At 32.7% G+C, this 26,890-nt stretch overlaps 3 protein-coding genes and 1 non-coding gene across 4 annotated transcripts; all 4 read right to left on the bottom strand.

Annotated features, from left to right (window-relative positions):
* Positions 1-316: 316 nt before the first annotated feature.
* Positions 317-4,879, bottom strand: LOC7465261 (rho GTPase-activating protein 5). Its single transcript, XM_002322785.4, has 5 exons — positions 4,258-4,879; positions 2,615-2,735; positions 2,296-2,415; positions 1,717-1,947; positions 317-1,154 (listed from the first exon to the last, which is right to left on the bottom strand). The coding sequence occupies exons 1-5, from the start codon at positions 4,671-4,673 to the stop codon at positions 543-545; spliced, it is 1,500 nt and encodes a 499-aa protein (XP_002322821.4). The 5' UTR covers positions 4,674-4,879; the 3' UTR covers positions 317-542.
* Positions 4,880-14,336: 9,457 nt separating this feature from the next.
* Positions 14,337-16,176, bottom strand: LOC7465260 (probable small nuclear ribonucleoprotein G). Its single transcript, XM_024587441.2, has 4 exons — positions 16,028-16,176; positions 15,911-15,933; positions 14,652-14,773; positions 14,337-14,538 (listed from the first exon to the last, which is right to left on the bottom strand). The coding sequence occupies exons 1-4, from the start codon at positions 16,159-16,161 to the stop codon at positions 14,476-14,478; spliced, it is 342 nt and encodes a 113-aa protein (XP_024443209.2). The 5' UTR covers positions 16,162-16,176; the 3' UTR covers positions 14,337-14,475.
* Positions 16,177-16,288: 112 nt separating this feature from the next.
* On the bottom strand, positions 16,289-16,360 carry TRNAP-CGG (transfer RNA proline (anticodon CGG)). The gene has a single exon. It is a non-coding gene; the product is annotated as a tRNA-Pro (tRNA).
* A 3,976-nt stretch (positions 16,361-20,336) lies between these two features.
* On the bottom strand, positions 20,337-25,687 carry LOC7467574 (uncharacterized). Its single transcript, XM_002322783.4, has 3 exons — positions 24,701-25,687; positions 24,302-24,467; positions 20,337-20,991 (listed from the first exon to the last, which is right to left on the bottom strand). Exons 1-3 carry the CDS (start codon positions 25,505-25,507, stop codon positions 20,537-20,539), a joined length of 1,428 nt encoding a protein of 475 aa, XP_002322819.4. The 5' UTR covers positions 25,508-25,687; the 3' UTR covers positions 20,337-20,536.
* Between the last annotated feature and the right edge of the window lie 1,203 nt (positions 25,688-26,890).

Here is a 26,890-nt window from a genome sequence, read left to right as displayed (position 1 = left end):
TTCTTTTGAAACAGTTAGAATCAAGCAACATTCCCCCCACATTCTATGTGATTTATGAGGTTGCCTCCTCTCAAAATTCAGTTCCTAATTATAATTTCTCCTCGCTCTGGAAAGAAGAAATGAAGAACTTATGTATCCAGAAATTATCAAATTAATTAACAGTTGTTAATCTCTGTTCACTGACAACCTTGTCAGCCAATCACTTTTAGAAAAGAACAGGACAGGCTCGGTAAAAAACATCGTCCAACTTTAGTATTGTTACGCTAATTAGGAAAAAGCTACTGAAGGCTGCTCAAGTCTGGAATTCAGTAAAAAGTTGTCGTAGAATAGGGATACTTCAATTGATCAGAAGCTGTACTATGAAAAGACTACGTTAGAACCGGTTAAGGAAATATAAACATGAAGCACCAAAAGGTTAATGAACACCCAGAAACACTCGGAAAAGCACACTGAAAACCATACAAAACATATAAAAAAGAAAACACACAACAATGCTAGCTTGTCTGGCACAAGCTGGCAGCTTGGTACAGAACTCAAATCCTTCAGCGCCAAGCTTCAAATAGTTCTGTCTTTGGATTTATGCGACCTACGATGCCAGTTCCCTTGCCCTTCTCTATAGGCCCAGCAGCTCTAACTATTGGCTGCTCCTTCACCTTCCCTCTTTTGAAATATGAAGTACTCGATTGACCAGTTTGGCTCTTGCAACTTTTTGCTTGGACCCCTCCAGTTTTATATGTAAGGCCACCCTCATGGTGTTCATTTTTAAAGGCATTCACTTGAGATGCTACTTCACAAGGACAATTATCAACCAGAGATCGCTTTCCTACAGGAATGTTCTCAATAGAACTTAAGAAACTAGCAGATCCATCCACGGAATTGGAATCATCTTGAATAGGTTGAGAAGGGCTCTCGAGAGCAGGCTCTCCAGCAACAAATGACTTCTCCCATTCATTCTCCTCAGTGGCATCTTCATCCTCCTCACAAGATGGCTGGGAAGCGTTTTGGTGCCCATTTTCATCAGTAGGCTCAAGGCGGGAAGCTGGAGCTGATTCTATCACAGAATCTTCTCTTTCTCTAAGTGTCCTAATTATAAGATTCTTGAGAAAATTCATCACTTGAACAGCGTACATCAAAGCTGTTAAAGGATCAGACATCTGCAGTCAAAGAAGTAGGCTGTCATTGAACTATACATTTACCAAGGCTACAGTTTATTGGAGACTATTTGGCAGCTAGACTGAAAGAAGATTGTGTATCGCAATGTCAAAGCTATAGACCAAACAGTAATTCAGCGAGAAATTTTTTAATATCATAACTGCTGCAGTTGTTGATAGAGAAGGTGTGGCATTGGTCTGGAGTTGCTCACTTCAAAAAGCGGACCATTGCATGTGAAGTTGCATCAAAAAGCCAAATAAGTAAGACTAGATCGTTCCTGTATGCAGTAATTCTTATTGTATGTTTTGATCAACTCGTATGAGTTTTCCAATTAGAAAACAAGTACATAATTATCCTTTCACTAAGCTAAGGGATCCACTATTAAAATAAAATTCATATTCTTCAACAATCTGGTGTCAGAGCAGGATGGTCCAGGAAAGATGGTGAATGCATATATCGCCACATAGCCTAGTAGGAATTGTCTATGACACACTAAAAAGTCAGTTTATTGCATGGAATTGGCTATTGTATTTCCATATAGAAAAATAGAGAAAATTTACTCACTTGAGTCATGTTTGGTGCAAACACCATAGCAACATTGCGTGCATTCATCTTGTTCAGATGTTCCATTTGCGCAACATCAGCCATCAGGTTTATTGCCCAGTCAAGTAAAGCAGCTTCTGTAGGGGGAAGGAGCCTTGCAAGCTGAGCACACTCCTCTTCTGACTGACATTGCATTACCTGCTCTGGTGACAGAGAGTCCAGGACACCGGTTGGAAGTTCTCTAAACCATGCCTACAGAATCACCAATACATAGAATTGATGCAAAATATCTTGTCAGCTGGGGAGAAGAAACAAAGTTCATATGAATCAATGGATGTGCACAGGGGTTTGGATAGCAGACAACCTTCAATGGTTTCAAATTTCAATCCAAAAAAAATCTGAAAGCTCAACTCAACCAAGCTCAAAGCCAAACTGGTTGGCATTGGAAAAATAAAAATGTTGGAAAACGCCAAAAATCTAGTTACAGGAAAAAAGAATCAAAATCAGGTAGGAATGTTGAATTGGTAAGTGGCAACCTAATGCTTGCATGCAACACGATCTCATAGAATGAAAAACAATAAGCAAAAAGCCACATTGTACCTTTATAAGGCCTGCCAAGCAGTGCACATCAATGCCCTCTGGGATCACTCCCTTGTTTAATTGGTCCCTGACATACTCCTCCTGGCTGTTACCTGCAGTAATTCTGAAAATTCCTTCTGCCTGCACAGTCCAGTTTGAGGATCTGATGTCTGTTTATTCCAGAAATTTACACAGGCATCTAGTTTTCATATAACCAAAAACTATGCCCAGAAGTTGAGAGCCACTACACTAGTTGAGTTATGCTATATGTGCACCTAGGACATAGTTGGTTCAACTATAATTCATCTGGCACACATGGACTGGAAGAAAGGAAATGTACCTGCAAACCTCCTTGGGCATACAACTGTCTCTGCATCATCAAGAGTATTGTAGGCACGCTATTTCCTCTAGAGTCATATGAAAGCTGCATGGACTCTGTTGAAACCCCAAAAACAGTTGCACTACAAATGAAGGATGCTTAGTCAATATTTAAACATTAGCTTAGACACTGTTACAATATCAAACAGGAGAAACTAGCATCTAAATATCTCAAATAATTATGGAGATGGAGAACAAAGTCCAGAAACCTTGGTTGTTCCATGAAATTTGACATAACAACACGTATAAAAGTTCAGATTACTTTTCTAGATAGACATACTGCTAACATCTAAAAATAAGTTCTTGTTATATTGGTTGATAAAATGAAGGAATAAGATGACAACTAACAATTCAACAGAAATACCAAGAAACTAATCTGTTGTAGAATAACCTGAATACACACACACAGACTGCACCATATCAAGGCAAAAGCATGGAGATCCTTTTCTAGTAGGCCTGGTAACTTGATAAAGGTTCAGCTTAAGTCATCAGCAGCAGTTCATCATTTTCACGTTGGCAAATGTTGGCCAATCACCTAAGTCTACAAAATGAGTAAAACAACTCTTGGCTTTAAATGCCTAAGAAATAACTAAACAATAAAGATTATCTCGGAATGGTTGATAAAATGTTTTATACATAGCGGAATGGCTAATAGGCAGTTAATGAAGACACAAGCCATGGGCAGAACACTATCAAGACTCACAACTCCACAGGATCTGGCAACAATGGTGCTAGCACAGATTTAAAGTGGCCAATGTCAAATGGTCAACACAAAAGCAACATCAGTATAAAATGCTGAGGTTTCTGAAAATGAGTTTACAGAACAGGCAAAAGATGAAAATTCTGTATGACTGCCAAATATAGAGAAAAAGTGCAATACAAATAACTTGAAAGGGCTTGCAAGGAGAGACAGTATTCGAATTCAAAGGTTGATGTAAGTGGAACTCTACGTATAACATGCAACAGGCTTCACCAACAGAAAACCATTGACATATTCCACCAATGCTCACCCAGTTACACCTTATGATTCAAAGAACTACAACATTATGCACATGCAGCAGCCCCAAACATTTGGCGAACCAGAAATTTAATTGAATAGCCACCTGTAAGACTAGAGTTCTCTGCAATGTCTAAGAGCCTAAGAAAATGATGAAACATGGAAACAATTAATTGTCACAATGCCAGTTGATAGGTGCTAATACAATTTGACTTGCTACAGTGATTCAGAATTTAACCATGCCAGATTGCGACTTATACTTAGATTAGTGGAGCTGTTCTCTGCTGGTTTTGTGAGTCAAGTGCACTCCAAATTCCAAATAATTTTTACAAATTTACTTTTCCTGGTGATATGACCATCTGCAGAAACTTTTCGAGAAAATGAACATCAAAAGAAACATATTTAACAAAATAATTATTTTATAATACAAATAATGAAACCCATATCAAAAGTTTCTCCAAAATTAATCATCTACTAACAACCTATGATTAAACATCTAGAAGTTATACCAGCTGTATGTCTAAAACCAAAAACAAACCAAGCAAGCAGCCAATTAATTTAGCATTAAGGGAAAAACAAAACCCAATAAATTTCCTTCCAAAACTAACCTCGCACTGGGGGCTCTCCTGGGAACCTCAGGCTCAAACTCAACAGGCAAACCAAGAAACCCATTAAACCTATCAAAAGTAACATGAGCAACATGCCTAACATTAGTTGGCACCCCAATCTCCATTCTGCAAAGGTCTTTGCTCCCAGTACTAGCAGTAACACTACACCCAACAATAGACCTCCTAAAAGCAGCAACCAGAAGTTCCACGATTGACACTTGATCCCCTTCTCTCTCCCTCTCTTTGCTCTCTTCTTCTTGGTCTAATATTTCATGGGGTCTATTATGAGGACGGTGCTGTGGTTGGTGCTGGTGTGGGATGTCAACATCATTGGTGCTGACAACACATGGTGTAGAGGTGGAGCTTGAAGGAGAAGGGAAGTGATGAGAAGGGGATGATTGGAGTACTTCAGTCATTGTTGTTAATTTGAGAAAAAGTTAGAATTTTTTTCTCAAAAGAATTAAGTAAGAAACAAGAAATAGGGCCAGTCTTTTTTTTTTTATTCATGGGATATATTTTGAGAAGGGTTTTTTCTTGAAATTTTGTATTTATATGAGGGGTCAAGCCCAGAATTTTGCTGTAGAGTTGGATTGAAGGAAAGGTATTGAGTTGGATTGTTGTAAGGTAAGACGTGACTATCATCACTTTTGTATTTTATATGTTATTCTCTCTTTCTAATCTTAGCTTGGCTGGCTGGCTCTTAAGCAGTTGAAGTTTGAAATAGTAACTAAAGTTCCCATCTATGGATTTTTTAAAAAAATAGCATGGTAAATTAAAAAAATTGAATTAATAATATAATTAAAAAGAATTATTGAAATAGCACATTTGATTGAGAAAACATTATATTTATACCTTCTCACTATGAATAGAGACATTCAATAAAAAATATTAAATAAACATAAAAGAGAAGAGAAAAAAAATATTGAAAACACACCAAAACTCTAATTATAATGTCACCGGTATTATAAAAAATATTTTAACAAGATGAATTCAATAATATCAAAAAATGTTACCAATGATGATCCGAGTAAGTCATACCTGTCGTCAAAGTCAAGTGAGACACCTTTAAAGCTTCGATATGTCTATGCGGTGTTTTTTTGTATATGTTTTCTCTCTTTTGCCTATTTAATATTTTTTTTATTGGATGTTGCTATTTTGAATAGCATCAAGCTATAAATCTTGCATTTTTCAATCATGATATGTACAAATCGTATTATTTCATCAATATTTTTTATTTATGTTATTTCACCAATATTTTTTTTTAAATGTGCTAATAACTAAAAATAACCCTTTATATCTTTGCTACTATATTTAGAGAGAAAGAAAAGATAACGGTGTAGTTTGGAATTGCGTTCCAAATAGTTTTTTATGGAAATTTAAAAAACAATTGTTTAAAATTAATTTTTTTATATATTTTTGGATTATTTTGATGTGCTGATGTTAAAAATAATTTTTTAAATATAAAATATTATTTTAATATATTTTCAAATAAAAAAATATTTTATAAAATAATTATTATTAGATTCTTATATACCCATAATAGTGATGGGTACAGAGAGAATGCAGGCCGCTCAGTCTTTATACATACCCAAGTCCCTCTTGGAAAAGCAAACCTGAGTTGCAACTGCATCAACATTACGAGGTTGTTTGTCTACGCGGCAGCGGCTGTGTTTTGAAGAAACCACAAAAATAAATTGTTTGGTTACTGTGAAACACGAATTACTATTGGTGGGACCCATGACTATTTTACATTTCAGCCGCAGGGTAGCAAAAAGCACCTTCAAGCTGCTGCTTGACAGATGATGGTGAGGAATGGTCTGGTTAACCAATGTTGCCTCCTCTTCTCTGTTCTTTGTGCTTACTGGATTCTCTCCTCCTCTGCTTCTCTCTCTGGTATGGGGGACACAGTTGAAGACGATGTCCTTCTCTTTCTCCTTCACCTTCAAGCCGCTTCCTCGTTTCCACTGTTCACGTTGCATGTGAATAGTGGAGAATGATCGGCCTTCCCCTTCACTGTTCACATGCGCTGCTCTTCCCCTTCCCCTGCGCTGCTCTTCCCCTTCCCTTCCCCTGCGCTGCCCTTCCCCTTCCCCTTCACTGCTCACTTGCACTACTCTTCCCCTTCCCATGCGCTGCTCTTCGCCTTCATTTGGGTTGCTCTCCACTATTCTGCAAAGTGAACAGTGGAGAGTGAATTATAATTCACTCTCCATTGTTCACGTAAACAGTGGAGAGTGTCTCTACTGTTCTGCCGGACCGGGTATGTGTTGGACCGGTTCAACCCAGTAAAATAAAAAATTCCAACAAAATTTCTCAGATATTGTATTTTATTAAAAAAAATTAGTGTGTAACATTAATCAATGACACTACATAAGTTCATTAGACGGGGATCGCTTGATGACGTAGCATTTGCAGAATTTGATCGCAATCTCAATTTTGTTCCGATGATATTTTACCTGATGTTGTTACACGATCAGGAAGCCATGGAAACTGTAGTCCTTGTCAGATGGATTTCGTACGTGATAGTTTAAAGGAACAACAAAAAATATATTATATAAAGTATTGTTTATTTCATGATGTAATAGCAGTAGTTAAGTTTACAATCTTGAAATTAAAAACCATATATATATTAGTTATTTTATAATATCAATTTCAAAAGCATTTTTAACCAAACACATTAAATTATTTTTTATTCAACCTCAATTTCAACCACAGTTTTAACCAAACATATATAAATACCAAACCAACCTCAACCAAAAGTATTTTTTATAAAATAACTTTTTTCAAACCACAACCACAAAAGCTACCACAATACCAAAAGAGGAATAATATTATTTGAAAAAGATTTAGAAAAGCTACCACAATACCAAACACATTCATTTTAAAGCTACCACATTTGTCTCATTATTCACAATATTCTATAAAATATTGCCCCCCTATAGGATAGTGGAATAATATTATTTGAAAAAGATTTAGAAAATTAATATATTTTTGCTTTGTGTTTTAAAATAATGACATTTAATAAATATCGTGTTTCTGAAGCGCAACAATGTGAAAATGTACTATTATCTAACTCAATCAGTCGATCGGTTCGTAATGGTTGGTAAAACAAGTGTTTGATTTCGAAAATAACAAGGAGAATCTCAAAACTGCCAAAATCAGGGGGTCTCGATGATATTTTTTATATCTAAAGATCTGACGGTTCGCGTAGCAACTCAGTGGATACTATAAAGAAAACGACCTCTGGAAATTCCTGAAAAAATTTGAGCGTGATCCAACGTTCAAATCAAAAGTAATGTCCTTTTTTATCCATTATTTTGGTATGGCACGATCAAACCTCATCTTGGACCTAAACTTATCCCACTGATCCATAAATGCATCTGTTAGGTCATCCACGTAATCTATTTGGGGCAGATCCTCATTTAGTTATGACAGACTCATACTTAACTGCTTAAAATCACTCGTTATCACAAGTGTGACTGCATCATTGACATTGAAAAACAGAGGACAACTACTGTGTGAATAATAACTTTTTGAAATTTTAATTGGAATCTATTTTTTTAATATACAAATTAGACAAAGATATATACTTTGACTCATATAATGTATTTGAAAGAAAAAAGTTCATAAAATTATGGTTTTTATATGAAACGGTGGACCGGTTAATACAACTAGACTCAATTGGCATACCGGTTGAGTCAAATAATTGAGATTTCACCTTGTCATGCTTCATAAACGTGACATTTACTTATCTTGTCGCGCTTAGAAATAGCGACATTTAATAAATGTCATGCTTTTGAAGTGCGACAATGTGAAAGTGTGTTATTTCACTAAATCTTTTTTAAATGGTGTTATTTCATCAATTTTTTACATTTATTGTACTAATTTGACAAAAAAAAAACTTGTATCAAATAAAATAAAATGACGCATCCAATGAATTTTGAATAATATGTTGTCCGATGGATCTTCATGGTAAAATGAAATAGAGTTCTATGACATGTTTGTTCTTTTTTATCAAAATTTGGTTCAACCCACAAGGGTGATTCATCAACACGACAGATAGGAAAACAATTTGTAAAATCATGATTCGAATTTGATGTATAAGGGTATTTCTGCATCCTTCTAAGCTCATCAACCATGAATATAGATTTTCATTTCATTATCCAGTTTGTGTCGTTGTCTGGACACAAACTGGATAATGAAATGAAAATCCATTTCATTATCCAGTTGTTTTTCCTCGTTGTAAAGGAAAAACAACTGAATCTGGGATTTGATTTTAGGAAAATGAAGAATCTCACATGCCTTGAGTAAATTGAACAGGTTGTGAGAAAACCAAACAGGTCATTAGTGAGAGGTTTTAATTAACATGGAAAGACAGGTAAGTCAGTGGGGCCATCTCTATAAAGAAGGCTTGTCTTCGGTGTGAGACCAAAGTAAGGAAAGGACCACCTTAGTCCCAGGCTTAAACTCTTTATAGTACTTTACTGTAGAAATGTCAACATTCAGGTCCCACCAGTTACCTAACATGAAACACCAAGGTTCTAACCAGCTCAAAGCTCTTAGATCTGTCCCTTCCTCGGTGGAAAACGCAGAGAAAGCTAGCTGGTAGAAGATCTGTTGTTGGTCTGCGGTGGTTTTTGTTTTTAAATGTTTTTCTAAAATATAATTATTATAAAAAAAATATAAATATTTCTTAAAAACATTTTACCCTTGATACCAAAACACTCAGGAAAAGCATATAGGAAGTTGCCTTGAAATAATAACCTAACAGAAAAAAGAAAAGTATTTAAAAAAGTCTACAAAGAGTCTGTGCAATTATGAAAGTAATTAACAATTCAATAATATAGGTGCTCGAAGCACTAACTTGCTATTATTAGGACTCCTCCATTCTACTTCCATGTCCCTTTCGCAAGAAAGTATAAAAACATATCATGAAGAGTGGAAATAATAAAAAGGAATCACTAAGGCGATCCATAAAAGACCTAACAAGGGAGACAATAGAGATAAGATATAAAAAAGACAAATATAATTATGTTTGGTAGTTATGAATAAGATAAAATGATTGTTTTTGTATTTTATCTGGTTATGATGGATAAGAGAAAATAAAATATGAAAAAATTTGATTTACCCTTAACATGTATTACAATAAAAACTTATATATTTTTAAAAATTATTAGAATTTTTTTACTTTAATTCATATTTAATGTTGAAATTAATGATATTATAATAACATTAGTTATAAAACTCAGACTAGTTCGGCAGGTCAACTCAGGACCTGAACCGGTCCGGAATTAAGAAAAAATAGATGAAGGTTTAACCCTCCCGACTCGTAACCCAGATCTTGCCCTAAATCAACTCGTGAATCGGTTTTAAAATTATGATAATTATCACTTTTATTCTTATGTTGATTAGGTCAACCCAAGTTGACTATATCGACCCGTAACCCAGGCTTTGCCCTTGTTGACCCCTAAGTCAGATTTAAAAATTATGATAATAATCACTTTTATCCTTATGTTGATTTGGGTTAACCTAGGTTGACTCTTTAGACCTGTTAACTGGGTCTTGCCCCAGATCGCCTCTCGAGTAGGGTTTTAAAACTATGATAATAACTATTTTTATTCTTGTGTTGACCCTTTTGATTTGTGAATTAAGTCTTGTCACAGGTCGACCCCCTAGTCGAGTCTTAAAACTATGATAATAATCATTTTTATTCGTGTATTCACCCTTTTGATCTGTGAATCGGGTCTTGTCCCCAGTCGACCCCTAGTCGAATCTTAAAATTATGATAATAACCATTTTTTTATTCTTATATTGACCCGAGTTGACTCTTTTAACTAGTGACCTGGGTCCTATCTCGAGTTGAATCCCGAGTCAGATTTTAAAAATTATGATAATAATTATTGTTATTCTTATTTTGACTCCGGTCAACCTAGGTTGACCCTTCTGACTCGTGAATCGGGTCATGTCTTGAGTCGATCTTCGAGTCAGGTTTTAAAACTATTATAATAATTAATTTTATTCTTACATATAATCGAGTCAACCTGGGTTGACCTTCCCAACCAATGAAATAGGTCTTGCCCCGGGTCAACCTGCATGATGTGAACCCTAGCGGAATTTAATAGAATTCGCGATCTCAAGATCAATCTAATCCAAGTTTGTTGAAATTTGAATGAGGTTATCACAATGGAAGACTTGCTCCAAGACAACAAGACTATAAACCAACTCGATCACAACGCCTACACCTGAAGACGAGCAAAGAAAATATAAATTCACAACAAAGAATGGTCAATTCTTTAAAGAGTTGAAAGTTCAATCAAGAACCAAGATTGAGCAACTAAAAAGTCGGCTACAATGCTTAAATTATCATTAAAAGTTTGATCTGAAATTATTCCTAAAAAGTATTTAAACTTCAAGTCAAAACCCTAGTTTCCCTAATAGGTCTCACATGAACCCAATTTAAATAATAATCAACTCAAGCTAAAACTAGCTCAAATTTATTAAAATAAATAAGTCTAAAACCCAAACAAAATGTCTCCTCTCAATATAAATAAAGTTTGATAGCCCAACTAATTAAATAAGATAAGTTCGTTGTTTCAGCATTCTGTCTAGTAGCATCAAAATCCAACTGAAAACGGATAGTTCTCTCTCGTCTTAATGAATTAAAAGGCATGTCATATACCGTTGGAAAGGTATGGAAGTTTAGTTTTCATCCCAACTGAAAGCACATCAAAATTCAATATGTAGCTTCAGTTATGATCAAAAGAGTAACGAAAGGTCAAACTGTCTGAATCTAGTCTTCTTCTCTCAATCCTTGTGTAATGGTCTTGGTTCCACCAACAAGCCCCTCTTAAATATAAATCAGATTAATCAAGGCTTCCTCTTTATTATTACAAATCCTGAAGTCCACCTTAGTCCATGTATCTTGAAGAAGTCCATTGAAAGCTTCTTTGAACTTCTTAGCCCTAAGCCTAGTAACTGGACCAACTGGAATCTCCAATGGATCCTTTGATGGTTGGATTGCATCACTCCAAGTCGGGTTTTAAAACTATAATAATAACTATTTTTATTCTTACATTGACCTGGGTTGACCCTTTCAACCCATGACCCAAGACTTGTCTTTGGCAACCCTTGAATTAAATTTTAAAACTATGATAATGATTTTAAAACTATAAAATCATCATCATTTCAATTTGGGTTGATCTTCCTAACTAATGAATTGGGCCTTGTCCTGAGTCGACCTCCAAGTCGGGTTTTAAAATTATGATAATGACTATTTTTATTCTTACATTGATTCGAGTTGACCCTTTCAACTCGTGACTTGAGTCTTGCCTTTAGTCGACCACCGAGTCAAATTTTAAAATTATGATAATGATCTTTTATCTTTATATTAACCTAGGTCAATGGTCAACCTGACCATTGCTCATTGCTCATTGCCCTAAGTTTACCCCCGAGTTAAGTCTTAAAACTATGATAATAATCACTTTATTCTTATATTAACTCGAGTCAACCCAGATTGACTGTCTCAACCCATGACCTGACCATTGCCCTAGATCGACCCCCAAGTTGGGTTTTAAAGTTATGATAATAATCATTTTTATCATTATAAGTCTTAGTTGAATACTTTTAAAATTGAAAATTTTTTACAATGATATTTTAGGAATAAGAAATAATAAATATTGTCTCTGGAAAAAAAAAAAAAATTTGCACCTCTTATTTTGAAAGCACATAAATTCACTCTAAAATTATTTTAGGGACATTATATATATATATATATATATATATATATATATATATATATATATATTTGTTATTTCAACCAAATATATTTTTGTTTTTATTGCCTCGATCTCTTCTATCTTGGGATAATAACCAAACAGAACACTACCTAAAAGAAAAGGGAGGGGAGTGGAAGTGTTGCTTCAGCAAAAATAATTGTGGCATCAAAATCAAGTATTTTTCCTTTCTTGCACACTTAGCCAAAAGTTATGGCAAAATAGCACAAGTCATAAAAGTATTTGAAAAATAACATAATTTTTAATAAAAAAATGGTTGATAATAATGATTTTAACAAAGATGTTATTGGAAACATTGACATTAACCAAAAAGTCAAACTATAAGCTAACTTAATTTTAACAATACATGATTGGTATTGTTTAGAGTTTGTATTTAGGATTTGATATTTTGGTTAAAGTTATTGTTTCTAATCACATCTTTGTCAAAGTTATTATTATCAATCATGTTTTTATTAAAACTGAGTTATTTTTCAAATACTTTTTTAGTCTGTGCTATCTAACCAAAACTTTTGACAAAGTATACTACTTTTTAAAAAATCCCATCAAAACCTTAATCTCAATTTTCATGTTTCCACCCAAAACTACTTTCAACTAGATAGTTGTCTAACGGAACTCGAAAATTCCATTCTGGGATGTTGGATGAGTTGTCTGCAGCAAAAGCTGTGTGATTATCCCTACCAAATATGGAATGTTACATAGTAGCACTTTGTACTGATTCAAAAGGCAGTATGTGTATATTGGATGTGTTATCAACAAACAGCACATGTACGGTTAAGCAAAGAAAGATTCACCAAGCGTTTTGTGGGGGCTATAGGACAGCCCAGAACTGCAAGGAAAAGTAAAGCGAAAGCACAGACTAGCTGAGGAAGATATATACTATACAAAGAAAGAAACTCTCCGAGGATTATGCCGTTGGGATGCTTGTGACTCGTCCACATAAAGTCACTGTTTCAAAATTCAAACTCAGTTTAGCTTGCAGCTGATTGTCAGCTAACCCGAGACACAAAAAGATTCTGTAAGAACACTTTTCCTGGTGGGCGAAACCCCATCCGAAAAAGAACTTTGAAAATCGGTTTTGTCATGTCAGAAACCGCTTAGAGAAACGAGAATGTGCAAGACTCTGGTTTGTGTTCAGTGATCTCAGATAGCTTCATCACTACATTATTCCACTGCAAAGGAACAAAAATCCCTCGAGAAGGAGAAAAAAGGACCACTACTGATTACAATCTCTTGGAAATATTAGAAAGCTGAATTTAAAATCGAACGTCCTTGAAGCCTTCATACTTGCAAACCACACCAAGAATTGGAAAGGGATTGGAGCCCCAAGATGGTTAAGCTTGTAAATATGAAGCAACCTGCATCAATAATCCACCCCTCTGATTGCTTCTCACTCAAGCCGAACTGGAAATTTCAAGTTCACTTTTTAAGAGAAGGAATACCAAGTGCTGACATTACAGAACTCAAGTTTTATGCCAATCTGGAAATTACTAGAATTTTCAAGATTCATGCAGTCCGTGATAGCAATGGCCAACATTTGCTAATGTGGTAGCAATCAAGGAATGACAGGCAACCAGACTCGTAGACATGATAGAATGCTTCCCTTCACCAACTAGCACAAGGTTCACGGATGTCCAGACTTCTGCACTGGCAGATTCGAAAATGGCGGAACATTCATGATAGAAAAATAAAAATAAATAAAAAGATCCATTGCGGAGCAATGGGAGTAAGAATATCAGCAGCCAATCCAACTAAACAAATTAGAAAGACACAAGTGGTGGTCTGCTAAGAATGATTTGCCTAGGCACTCAAGGTATTTGATGAGCAAGACAGCAGCAAAAGGAGTCTGAATGCATTGGCTTCACAGCGGGTCTAGCCACAGAAAAACACTAAACGGGTTAACTGTCTTTATCCCAAGTATATCACCTGGCGATTAACCCCCGAGAAAAAATCAGGCCAAGGCATGTTGATAATATTAAAATTCAAATCAATAACAGTTTAATAGTGTGTTTGGTAATGTGATTGCGGGTGCTTTTCAAATAACTTTTCGTGCCTAAATGCATGCCAATAATATTTTTTTATTTTTTAAAAATCATTTTTGACATCAGCACATCAAAACAATCCAAAACATACAAATCATATTAAATTTTAGTAAAAAAAAAAAAAATTTAAATTTTTTGAAAACACAGCTGCAGCAGCGTTCCCAAACGTTCCCTTAGCCCGCTAGCTCAATATCTAGAGCTGAAATACTAGTATGTTTCAAAAGGAGGGGGGGACAGCAAGAATCACTGGTCAAATAAAGGATTCATATGACCTTCATTGCGTCATAAAATATTAAACTTCTTCATCTCATACAAGTGTACACATCTGAGTAAAAAAGCATAAGAGTTAAAGCCATCCTAGAACGCTACGAGTACAAAACCATTCATCACTGCGTTCTGGTCACAGGTTCCAACGCTTCAACAGTGACAACACTATTGCCTCTGATCACCTGCAGAAAGAAAGTGAAACTAAATTAAAAAAACATGGGCCAATAATTGGAGAAAAATTCTTAAGTAATGATTTAAATAAACTGGAAAAGAAAAATGGTGTACGGTGACTCACCACCATGCCTATGTCAGTTTTCTCATCACCATTCACGTCCACAGTGTTGTCAACCACCAAATTCATGAACTGGTCAAACCCACGGAGTGTTCCGACCACCATCCTATTTGCATTCAGCTTGACTGCATTTGAAAAAATAAAAAATCAACTTCTTCAAATATCATGATAACATAAAACACAGACAAATAGAGCGTTAATAGGTAACTTAAAGGGCCAGAAAACCAGTCGGAAATAAACCAATTAAAGATGGAAATTCTCAACTGAGTACAGGGCTGTTTCCTCTGTACAATAGTTGTTTATCAACAATTCTTGCACAAGGTCTCTTATCGATGTGCTTTATTCCATTTTACATCAATGTCAAACTCCTAATTGAGTGGAATATCAGTTTTGAAGAATTTTAAGCAGCTCTGAAAACTTGCTTAAGAACATGATTGCCTAGGCAATCCCAGGGGTGAGGCTCAGATTTTATAATTATTCATTTAATTTTGCATGCAATTTTACATTTTCACTTTGACGTTTCATAGCTTCAAGATATTGAAGCCGGCATCAGAAAGCTAGAACCCCAAAAGCTCTACTGTTCTACCCTGGACGTCCAGATACAGTATCCAAACCAAACACCATAAATCTTTCCTTCAAAAACTCCAGCACGTACATTCATCAATTTAGTACTAGTAGAACATATATACCTGCTCTCATAAGCTGATTTCCTGTTCTTAAACCAATTGAAGATTTTAACCAAATTTCTAAACCCTTCAGACTTCCAAAGACCAGCCAAAAAGTAACTTAAAGATTATTTCTGCATATCTGGGGAGCTGATTTCACGCCCGAGCTGTTCTTATGGATTCTAAATAAAAATAAGTCGCTAATAAATAATTATAACAAGGTACAAAAATTAACCACAGCAAATACAGCTACAAACCAACTTCTTTGTCTCTAACAAGCTTATCAATTACTTACCGCATTAAACAACGAAACATCAATTCAAGACAACAAATTTCTCGGTTGTTATCAACTGAATCCACCAACAAGAAGTTCACACAAACATTTAAAAAAAAAAAAAATGAGAAGCAACACTCTTTTATGTTGCAAAACAGATATATTTTTCCAACAGAAAACCACTAAAAAAATTATATATAGATAAAGAATTTACACATAATATCAAACCTAAAATTCTCCATCTGATACTTCTATTATTTACCAGCATACACAAACTGTGAATAAAAAACAGAGAAAATAAAAGGGAGTTGAGGAGAGCTTACTTTGAAGCTTCTTATCCATGTACCTGTAAAAAGAAAACAAAGAACAATTAGAGAGAGATACAGCTCAAAACGAAATTAACCAACTAGCCACTATAAAGAAGGGAAAAAAATGCTTACTTCTTGAGATCTGGTGGCTGCCCCGATCTGCTCATGACTGAAACGAAGACTTTGATGGACTCTTTTTTTTTTTTTTTTTTGTTGGTCGCGATAGAAAGCAGGAGAACGAGCGCTCGATTGAAGGGGCACTGCATTTGTTTGCCTCTTTTTGTATAACCCTAAAAATTTGAAGCCCAAGATTGGGTTCTATCTATGGGCCACAAAGGCCCATGATGGTCCAGTAAAGGAGTGATAGCGAAAAAGGGCAGGATATATCAAAGAGGGGTGTTGCGAGAATCGAACTCGCGACCTCTCGCACCCGAAGCGAGAATCATACCACTAGACCAAACACCCACGACATTTGAAAATCCCATAACATATTAAATAATTAATGAAAACATTTAAAGAGTTTTTAGATGCATGACGGAAGAAAATGCAGATGATTTAAACCAAGGAGAGGTTGGATACAGGCGAGTGCTCGGTGCTGCAGGTTCCATGGTATTATATAGATGAGTGATCACAACGTATATTGATTACACTATTTGACCCGCGGCTCGGAAATTTCTCTTTAAAAAAAACTTTAGGGATGCAGGTTATTTTTTAAAAAAAATTAAAGTATAAATTAAAAAAATCATACTATTATCTAATAAAATAAACTGATAATTATTCATATAAATAAAAAAATCATTAACAATAAACAAAAGAAAATTTTTTAAAAAATTAAAAATAGATGGAGGCTGGAATATTTAACATGGTTCATTTACCTAGTTATGTTTAATAAATTTATTTAATAAAATCAATTTGTAATAAAAATCGACGCGTATATAAAATTTATTAAATAAAATAAAAGAAAGAAAATTTTATGCAATGCTGCTCATATTAAAAATACTGTTAAAAAATAAATGTTTTTATTTAAAAAACAATCTATAGAAAATATATAGAAAATATAAATGAATCACACTAACCTCATAAAAAATCTAAACACACTTAATATAATAACAAAAATAATCACTATTTAAAAAAGACTAAATAATCCAAAAAATTTACAAGAATGTATATGAATCAAAACATAAATGCAAAAGTTATTTTTAAAAATACATGTAAGAAGTAGTAATTTTTTTTTAAAAAAAAAGAATTAAAAAAAACAAAGAAGAATGAGGCAAGGTGTTGTAGGCCTGGTAACTCAGGCCGAGCGTCTGACCTATAAAGAAAGAGCCCCCATGCAGGCTTTTTTTTTTTTTCTGAAGTTAATGTAGCCTGCCCCAATTCTTTGCCAAAAAATAAACGACGCGTCATCTATAATTGCCTGTGGTGGCCGAAAAAATGGGACTCTTGTTTTTTCAACCTAAAAATCTATTTTCAATCCATTTTTTTACCAAAAACACCTATGAAACATCCTTGAAACGTTGTCTAACCAATCCATGTCCTTAAAAAAAATGCAAAAAAACATTGTAAAACTCATAATCAACCCGAAACCAAAAATATTTCGGAGCTCAAACATGTTTTTTAAAATGTTTTCAAGGTAAGAAAACACATCATTTTAACTCTCCTTGTAATATGAAATCATTTGACACAAAATTTCAATTGTTTTAGTAGTCGGAATCATTGTCAACGATAACTCTCTCTCCAAGCTAGAATCCGGCGACCCCTCTCTCTCTCCTCTACTGCAAAAGAACTAAAAAAGAGAGAAATGAAGTATGGTACCAAAATGTAATATTTAGAAATTACAGGGACCGATTACCTAATAGCTTAAAAAAATATGGGATTAAAATGAACATTTCAAACAAATTGCAGACCCACCACCCATGTTACTCGTGTAGTAGCTTCTAAACTTGATTTTAAGATCTTCTTAATATCTGATTGATCTAAAATTTTAACCTATTATTAAAAAAAACCTCAAAAAACATCTAGTAAGATCTTAACCCGATTAAACGGTCGGATAAAAAATTATAATTTTTAGAATAAAACTATACAATAGAAAAAATCAGCCCAAAACCAACTTTAACCTCCTTAAATAAGTATAGAAATATTTGTAATAGTTGTTGCCTCTTATTTTCCTTGGAGAATGTGGAAACCCCCAAAATATTATGTCATTAAATATCATCAGCTCTTATTTCCTTGTGTAGCTATGATAAATAAGAAATTGTTGTAAGAAAACGATTTTGAAACATTAAAGAAATTATTGCCGCACTTAGAAACTATGTTGCTGTCTATTAAAGATCCTTGTATAACTAAAAAACTCCTGAAAATAAGTTGTTGAATATATTTGCATAACAAGGAAAAGAAACATTTCAAAATAGGAAGTTCACAAGTCGAAAATCAATAAATAACAAAATTTATATTGCATTTGCTGACTTATATTGTAAGAACTTCTTTAACTTCGATTAACATGAAATTTCAATTTAATATAAAATAATATATCTAGAAATTCCTGGTAAAATTTCAGTCCAATCAAATTAAAAGTTGTGCTCGATATTATAAAACTATACAATAAAAAAATTATATTAGAATAAAAAAAATGTTAAATATTTTTTTTTGGATCTTATCTTATTTTAAATTACTAAACACATACTATGTGCAAGGGGATCGTAGCAACCTTCCTTGTAAACACTAGATTTGGAAATAGTCTAGAAAAAGTATTGTGCATGAGAACATTAGTCTTTGTCAATTTAAAAATAAAACAAACTAAATTTCCATAAAACCTTTAGACTTGTTTAATTCCCAATGCCGGGTTCTCCTTCCTAGTACCAATATTAAAACAATTTTTTCAATTGACCTAAGCCAGCATCGTACACACTTCGAGGGCCAAGCTTGTAAATAGAGGACCTAAAGGCACAAGGATGCCACGTGCACGCCAAAGAAAAGTGGACGGTCCCTTGCAAGGCACATGCCTAAGGAAGTTCCTAGCTATATCTTTCTAAGTTCCAGTATTCTTTGACTGCAACAATCAATAAAGAGCCGCCTTGCATAAATAAGCAAACGTGGCCTTGTGAGCATTAAATGACTTTTGATAGTGTGGTAGTGGTTGCTTTTTAAATAGCTTTTCGTGCTGAAATACATGTCAATGATGTTTTTTCATTTTTTAAAAAATTATTTTTGACATCAGCACATCAAAACGATCCAAAAAGTACAAACCGCACTCAATTTTAGCAAAAAAAAAATTAAAATTTGATCAAACGCAGGTTCAACCGCAGAGCCAAACAGGCTTTTAAATGACCAAGAACCCGTTTGGCTCTGCGGCCGATGCTGAATTTTATTTAAAACACAATTGCAACTGTTTGGTTAAAAGAAAAAAGAAAATATACTATTCACTAGATTTCACCTTTTTTTTTAATTGGAAACACAGTATTTGAAAAGTAAGAATTTTTTTTTTTTTTTTGCATTGTTCAGGTTAATTGCACTGTTCAATGAACAGTGAAATTAACATGAACAATGCATAGTGATGCACTGTTCATGTGAACAGTGCAAGAGAATTGCACTGTTCACTAAAAATAGTGAACAGTGCAATTCTCACTTGTACTGTGTGGACATTTTTTTTTAGTGTGTTAATTTTTTTTTTAGTGTGTTAATTTTTTTAACATTTTTTTTTAAAAAAACTAGTTTAGAGTGAATTTTATACATGATAATATTTTATCTAATTTTATTACACGCTAAAAAAATTATGAAAACTCTAGTTCTTGTCGAATGTATTTCGTACATAATGGAATTATAAATGGTTTCAAGAAATAATAAAAAATATTTTATATAAAGTATGATTTATTTCATGATATAATAGCAATAGTTAAATCCATAATACTTAAATTAAAAATCATCAATATATATATATTTTTTAAAATTATTTTATAACCTCAATTTCAAAAGCATTCTTACCCAAACACATTAAACTATTTTTTTTCAACCTCAATTTCAACTACAGTTTTAACCAAACATCTATTTTTTCAAATCAACCTAAATTAAAAATACTTTTTATAAAACAATTTTTTTTCAAATCACAACCACTATCTCAATACCAAACACACTCTAAATTACCAAGACTATAAAGGAAGGGTGTTCTGTTTTATTTATTTTTTAAAATTTATTTTTATATTAATATATTAAAATTATATAAATATATATATAAAAAGTTAATTTATATAAAAAAAAAAATTAATAAAATATTTCTAAAACATAAAAATAAACCAGCTTTTCATATAGCTACTGTTCAAAGGACATAATTCCACCCCCAGACAAAGACAGATCAGAGGAGATTGATATTGATCAGATTGTGCCGTACTGCTATTATTTTTTAGCAGCCCAATGGAGCTCCACTAATCTAGGAGAGTCTAGGACAAATAGGAAATTAATGGTACCCTGCATCCTTCATTATTTCAGGAATACGATTATAATTATTTTTTAAAATATTTTTTTAAAGAGTGTCCATCAGCTCAAGGGAGAGGAACAACCAAAATAACAGTAAGCTAAGAATCACTTAACGATAAGTAAAGAAAAACATCCCTCTTTTAATAAGCTCATAATTAAAATATTTCATTTCTAAACGTGGTTGCAGCCCTCCACAAGAACACTCTTCATGCTGTCAATGAACTCTTGCATTTGCTCCCTTGAATGCAGTGGTGATGGATACACACAGACACAATCCAACCGTCCATCTCTGATGGTGTCAAAAATTGCAATGGAAGGCCCTATACCATGAGCAGAGGCACACCCCATGTAGTCCTCTACACCGACTTCCTTCTGCAGGGCAGCATGATCATCTACCACAGAATCTTCAAACACAGACACTAAAGCTGTTCTGAGAGAAGATGATGGCGTCAAGCCAGGATTATCAATGGCCTTACACATAAGGAAGTTGAGATCTGCCATGTCTGAGAAGTGCCTGTTGCAATTCTTGTAGCTAGCAAATGCCGCGTACGTTTTCTGGGCCAGCTCCCATAACTTTTCTCCTCCTTTCATCACATGAGCATTCAGAATAGCGGAGTGATAAAATCCTGGCAGAAGCAATGATTTGGTTAGTGTAACAAGGAAATGGCAAGTAAGGCTAATGGCACTGAGAACTAATACTGGATTCATGTAATGGTCTAGTCGTCTCTCTATGCATGCAGTGGCGCCAATTAATTTATGCTATCAGGCCACGAACGTGCTGGGTCAGGTATAAATTAAAAAAATACCTGGTTCAATTCCAGAGGATATTGCTGTCATCTTCTGCTGCTATTAACATGCTTTTTAGAATGTCTGATTGTTTTTGTATTTTAAAATTATTTAAAAAAATTTAATTTTTATTTTAATTTACCCAAATTGCAGCAATCAGATAGTTGTTGAAAAATCATGTAAAGGTGTTTTACACACTTAAAAATTCATATTTATCTTAGAAAACTCAAAAACAGTTCAATATTACTCAAATAAAACTTATAAACACCAAAATTAATTATTTTAATGATTATAATCAGTATCAATCAATATTTTTTTTTTTTTACCATCAGAATGATCCGATGGCTACTCTCTTTCACCTCAAACAAGTGACTGAAAATTAAAAGATGATGTTTTGGGTCAAAAGTGAGCTTTTGAAAAACCAAAGGGGTTGAAGATGAGTTAATTAAAACTTAAGAGGATCAAAATTAATATTTTGAGTCAATTTCAAAATGACCATCTAGTTTCTCTATGTTTTCAATTTAATCCATTGTCTTTCAATTTTTCTTTTGCTTAAAAACTAGAAGCAATTGGCCTTTAATTTTAACACTAAGGATCCAATCTAGAAAAAAGAAATTAAGAGCTAAAATGAAAAGAAAAAAAAAGACATTATTCAATTCCACAATGAAAATATGAAAAGATAAATGGTAAAAATATATCTAGGAAAACATGAGTTGTGTTAATTATTTTTAGTGCTCATTGTTCAATTTTGTTTTTTGGTTAAAATTTGATTTTTTTATTTTAAATTATTTTTTCTTAGTGTTTTTTAATCGTTAATTTGATGTGCTGATATCAAAAATATTTTTTTAAAAAAATATATATATTTTTAAAAAAATATATATTTTTAATATATTTCTAAGTAAATAACATTTTAAAAAATAACTTTTACTATACTCCAAACTACCCCTATTAATATAATTGTAATGAATAAACGTTATAAGGTGGCATTGAAATGTGTAACTTTGAAGGTTAACTAATGTTTATATTATAGGTGAATTTCTTACTATTTTTTTTTTTATAAATCAAACCTTTTTTTTAAGTTGTATTTTTTTTAGTCTAATTATATAAACTTAAACTCCATATTAAAATATAGAGAAAATATATGTCTCGTCTCAAATTTACAAATTTTTATTTTAGTCTAATTGTTCATTTCTTAGATGTTAAAAAATAGTAAGAGAAAGAGAAAATGATTGGTTATCGTGATATCAAAAACAAAAATAATTAAACTTGATGTCAATAAATTTTATTCGACGAAAAAAGTTCAATGATAGTGGGTTTTTCCTTTAAAAACATTTGAAAAAAAAAGATTAAGTTTCGTTTTAATTTTTTTGGTTGGATTGATTTTAGAGTTTCTTAGATGATTTTGGAGTACTTTTTTTTTTTTGGAGTATTTTGAGGTTGCTAAATGGTGTAGAAAAACTTTTATAATATTTATTAGAAATGTTTTAATAATAATTTATTAAAAAATAAATTTTCAATATAAAAAACCCTAACTCGTGATTTTTCAACTACTAGAATGTACAATGGTAACCCAATTTTGAGCCGGGCATAACAAATTAATGAAATATCACCTACTTTGTTTCTTTAATTTTTAAATAGATTGAAAAAAATTAATACAATCCACAGCACAACAATAAGTAAAGTAGTAATATTTTAAAAAAAATTATCGGCGCATCCGATTGTGACAACGGTAACAGTGGTGAATAGTACAATGGTGATGGAAATGGTTATTATGTAATAAATAAAAATGATATAATATTATTTTTAGAAAAAAATACTTCACTCTTATTATTTGTTTTTATATTTTTTTCATGAAAATAAATCTATATCTAATTTTTATTTTTATATTTATCTTATTTATTTCAACTAAATACTTATAAAACATAAATATATATAGTCTATCGTTACAATTCTTCAAACGGCACGTATTGATTATTTATTGTAAGAAAATGAGAAATTCAAAATACCTGATATCGTTTATGTCATGCTTTTCCATTTCAAATACACGCATTGATAGCCAGCTAACTTAAAAGCTTATTTTTAGGTTTAGAAATATTAATTTTAATTATATCTGTTTAGAAGTGTGGTTATAGTTACTTTTTAAAATGTTTTTCATTCAGAAATACATCAAAATAATACTTTTTTATTTTTTAAAAATTATTTTTAACATTAACACATCAAAATGATTTAAATACACCAAAAAAAATTAATTTAAAATAAAAAAATTTTAATTTTTTTTAAAATTATTTTTAAAACACAAAAATAAATAAGACCTTAAAATAATTTACAAAGCATATAAAAAATATAAATATCTTAGAACAATTTTATTTTTATTTTTTATATAGAATCATTCAACTCTTATAGATAGCGTGCTTTACTCAATTCTTAAAAATTTGAAATGATCTTCTAAGTAAATTAACAAATAAAAACCCAATATATAAATGTAGAGAGTGGATAGTAATATTAAATATTCTAAAATTTATAAATAATAAACTTTAATCATTTTAATATTTATTTCATAACTAAGAATATGTTTTCAGTCATGTCGGTCATTTCACATGGAATTGTTTTATACTAGTTTGACATAGTTTAAAGCTTAGATCACTGGATTGTCTTGTTAGGTTACCTCGTGCGTCACCCAGCCAACCGACGGCTATTGTTTTTGTTTAAAATAATACTATTTTAATTTTTTTATAATTATCTTAATTTTAATCTGACCAAGTTTATATATTAAATTATTAAATTATTAAATTATATAGAAGATAAAACTTATTAAATTATTTAAATTTGACAGGTCAATGTCAAAAACTGGTTAAAATAAAACTAAATTGACTCCTAAAATCGAACAACTATTAATAAATATGCCATATAGCCAATTTTGTATGATCTTATATGGAGTGATATCAAACTTTGCCTAATTATAATATATAATTCTGTAAAATAAAAGAAAAGAAATCTAGCATTTGTGCAGGTGAAGTGCACTTTGCCAGTTGTTTTTTCTATTCTTGTTTTTTTTATCAAAATATCATGGAGAAATTATATTAATTACATGTCTATATGTGGGCACACATTCAAGCAAGCATGTGAACAATGATCGGAAAGAGGGCTTACCAAAATGGTGATTAGAAAGAGTTGGATCAAGAACTGATCTGCAGTCAGTCAAGGTGACGACTGCATACTTTCTTTGTTTATCCACACGACTCTTAGATTTGTGTGCAGCTATTAATCCCGCACTTGCCAAAGCCCCACACAGCTTAATTCCTCTTGATCTGCAGCCCTACAAAATTTAAGACAGCTTGTTTAATTTGTCTGTGATGAAAAAATGGAGAGTTTCAGAATAGACGCTAGCAGATCTTCATAAACATAAATCCTATGTGTAGTAATAGTACGTTCATGCCTTCACTTACATGGGTTCCATGCAGAAAATAAATTAATCATATGAAACTAGCATTTGATATTTGAAGGCAACAAACAATGGCATATTGTAATAACACAAGTCCTAGTACTTACAGCGATGATCTTCTCCGTGTCCTTTTGGTTCATCTGCAACCTTACCACCTGAGAAGATCTTGGTGACTTTGAATCCTTGAATTTCAGATTTGTTAGCCTAAGTGAATTCACCGAGTAACCAAGCATGTCAATCCCACGCTCCCACAAACCCTTCTTAGCCTTCTTATTAGGAACAAGATCCTCAATACTTGAAGTAACCTCCTCTTCATTTGCTATTTCCTTCTGCAGAGCACCTTTCTCCTCTTCACTCACCAGCACCACCAGTTCCTGTAGCAAAGACACAGCCGTGGTTCGGTCACACGCCGAGGCATGAAGCCTAAGAACCAGTACCCACTTTTCGTTAGGGAGGGCATAGGTGGTAGCAAAAAACATATCTTGAATGTCATTAATGAAAGATGGTGCCTTGTTATGGTTATACCATGAGTTTTGGTTAAGTTCATGCTCAAGGACCAGATGGAGGGGTGAGAGAGATTGGTTTTTTGGTTTCAATGGGTTTTCGAGGATTTTGAAAGTCGACGAGAGGTTGAATGCTTTCAGTTTAATGAAAGGAGTGAGAGATGTAATGAAGGAAAATGTGTTCGTGTTGCTGCCAGAATGGAGTCTTGACCTAAGGATTGGATGAGAATTTTGGAGTTTGTGGAGAGCATTCTCTAGACCCGAGTTTCGAGGGAGCTTAGATGTGAGGATGGCCAAGACGGCTATGCCAGTGCCACCAGGCACCGCTCGGCACCAGCTGTGCTCGGTGCCTCCCACTGCTCGGCCCTTGGGCTCAACTGTTTCTGGACTGATCAACGTCTGGCTAGACATGTAAATAATGTAGTAGAAGAAGAACAGTAGAAATATTTGCAGTGTTTGCTATACAAAACTAGGCAAGGTATGATATGATGCGGTTCCAGTAGGAATTTATATAGCGGAAGCGATCGAGCACTTAGGTTACATCAATTTTTAGATTATTTTAGTTTTTTTTTTTATCAAAATAAATATAAACATTAATTTTGTCATGAATATAAGCAAATTATATGCACACCATCAGACCCCGAATTGATATACCTTAAAAATACTTCATTTCGATCTAATGCTTTATGCAGATAATTTCCGCATTCGTTTATAGAAATGACTGTCCTGTTTATTCAATGCATGTAGGTGTGTTTTTACTTTTTACCTATATTTGTCTTCAATTTTATAAACTGAACTCGTACATTTTATTTAACTCTACCGAGGACTCGAGTACTTTAATAACTTCATAATTACATCGCGTGGGATGCAACCAAATATTATTCACTCCCTCACCAAACATCCTTCATGGACTTATTTATTTTTTTTAAAAAATTATTTTAATTTTTAAAGTTTTATTTTGGATAATTTAATTTTAATTAAAGGTCAATTAATTTAGATTTATTTTGGAATAAATTTATTATGGCTGCTAAGATGTTTCAAGTCAAAATAGGTTGAAAAATGAATTTTGTGTAAAAAATATTAAGCCTTGATTTTTCAGTCACCACAATAGCTGAAATCTAGGTAAATCAGATGAGGCGTTGTCTGCCTCAGCATGCAATGCATCATCTTATTTGTTTTTTTTTTAAAAAAAATCATGTCATTCGCCCCAATTGCAACTAAAAAAAAGGACTCAATCGCACAGGTATTGAAAAAATAGGGTCGGTGGGCTCGCTTTGTTTGACAGGCTCAGTAGCGCTTGGCCTTTGTTTTTTTTTTTTTAATTAATGCTTTTTTATGTGGTTTTTTCTCTAATTGTTTTTTATTTATATTTAAACTAATACCCTTTCTTTCTTTTATTTTGTTTAGAAAGCCTATTTTGCATGATAATTTTTTTTGTTATGCATTTAAATTTTAAAAAGTTTTTCTGATTTATTTATAATATTTTTTTTTATCTTTTGTATAGATGAAATTTATTTTAGAAAATAAAAAAATTATTTTCAGATAATATTTATAATATGTGCAGTCTTACATAATGTTTTTTTCTCATTTTATTTTATTCGATCAATTTAATTTGTGTCTATATTTCTATTATTGTTTGCTTGAATAACAAAATTATTTTAATAAATAAATTTAGCAGACACAACTAGGTAAATGTCACAGCTTGCGAGATTAAATATCTTAATTTACATATGTCTCTTATTTTTTTAATTTTTATTTTTAGTCATATTTATTGGTTTTTATTATTATTTATTA

The sequence above is a fragment of the Populus trichocarpa genome, chromosome 16 (genome assembly GCF_000002775.5).
Source record: "Populus trichocarpa isolate Nisqually-1 chromosome 16, P.trichocarpa_v4.1, whole genome shotgun sequence".
Classification (NCBI taxonomy): domain Eukaryota; kingdom Viridiplantae; phylum Streptophyta; class Magnoliopsida; order Malpighiales; family Salicaceae; genus Populus; species Populus trichocarpa.
This window is presented reverse-complemented; position numbering and strand designations above follow the sequence as displayed.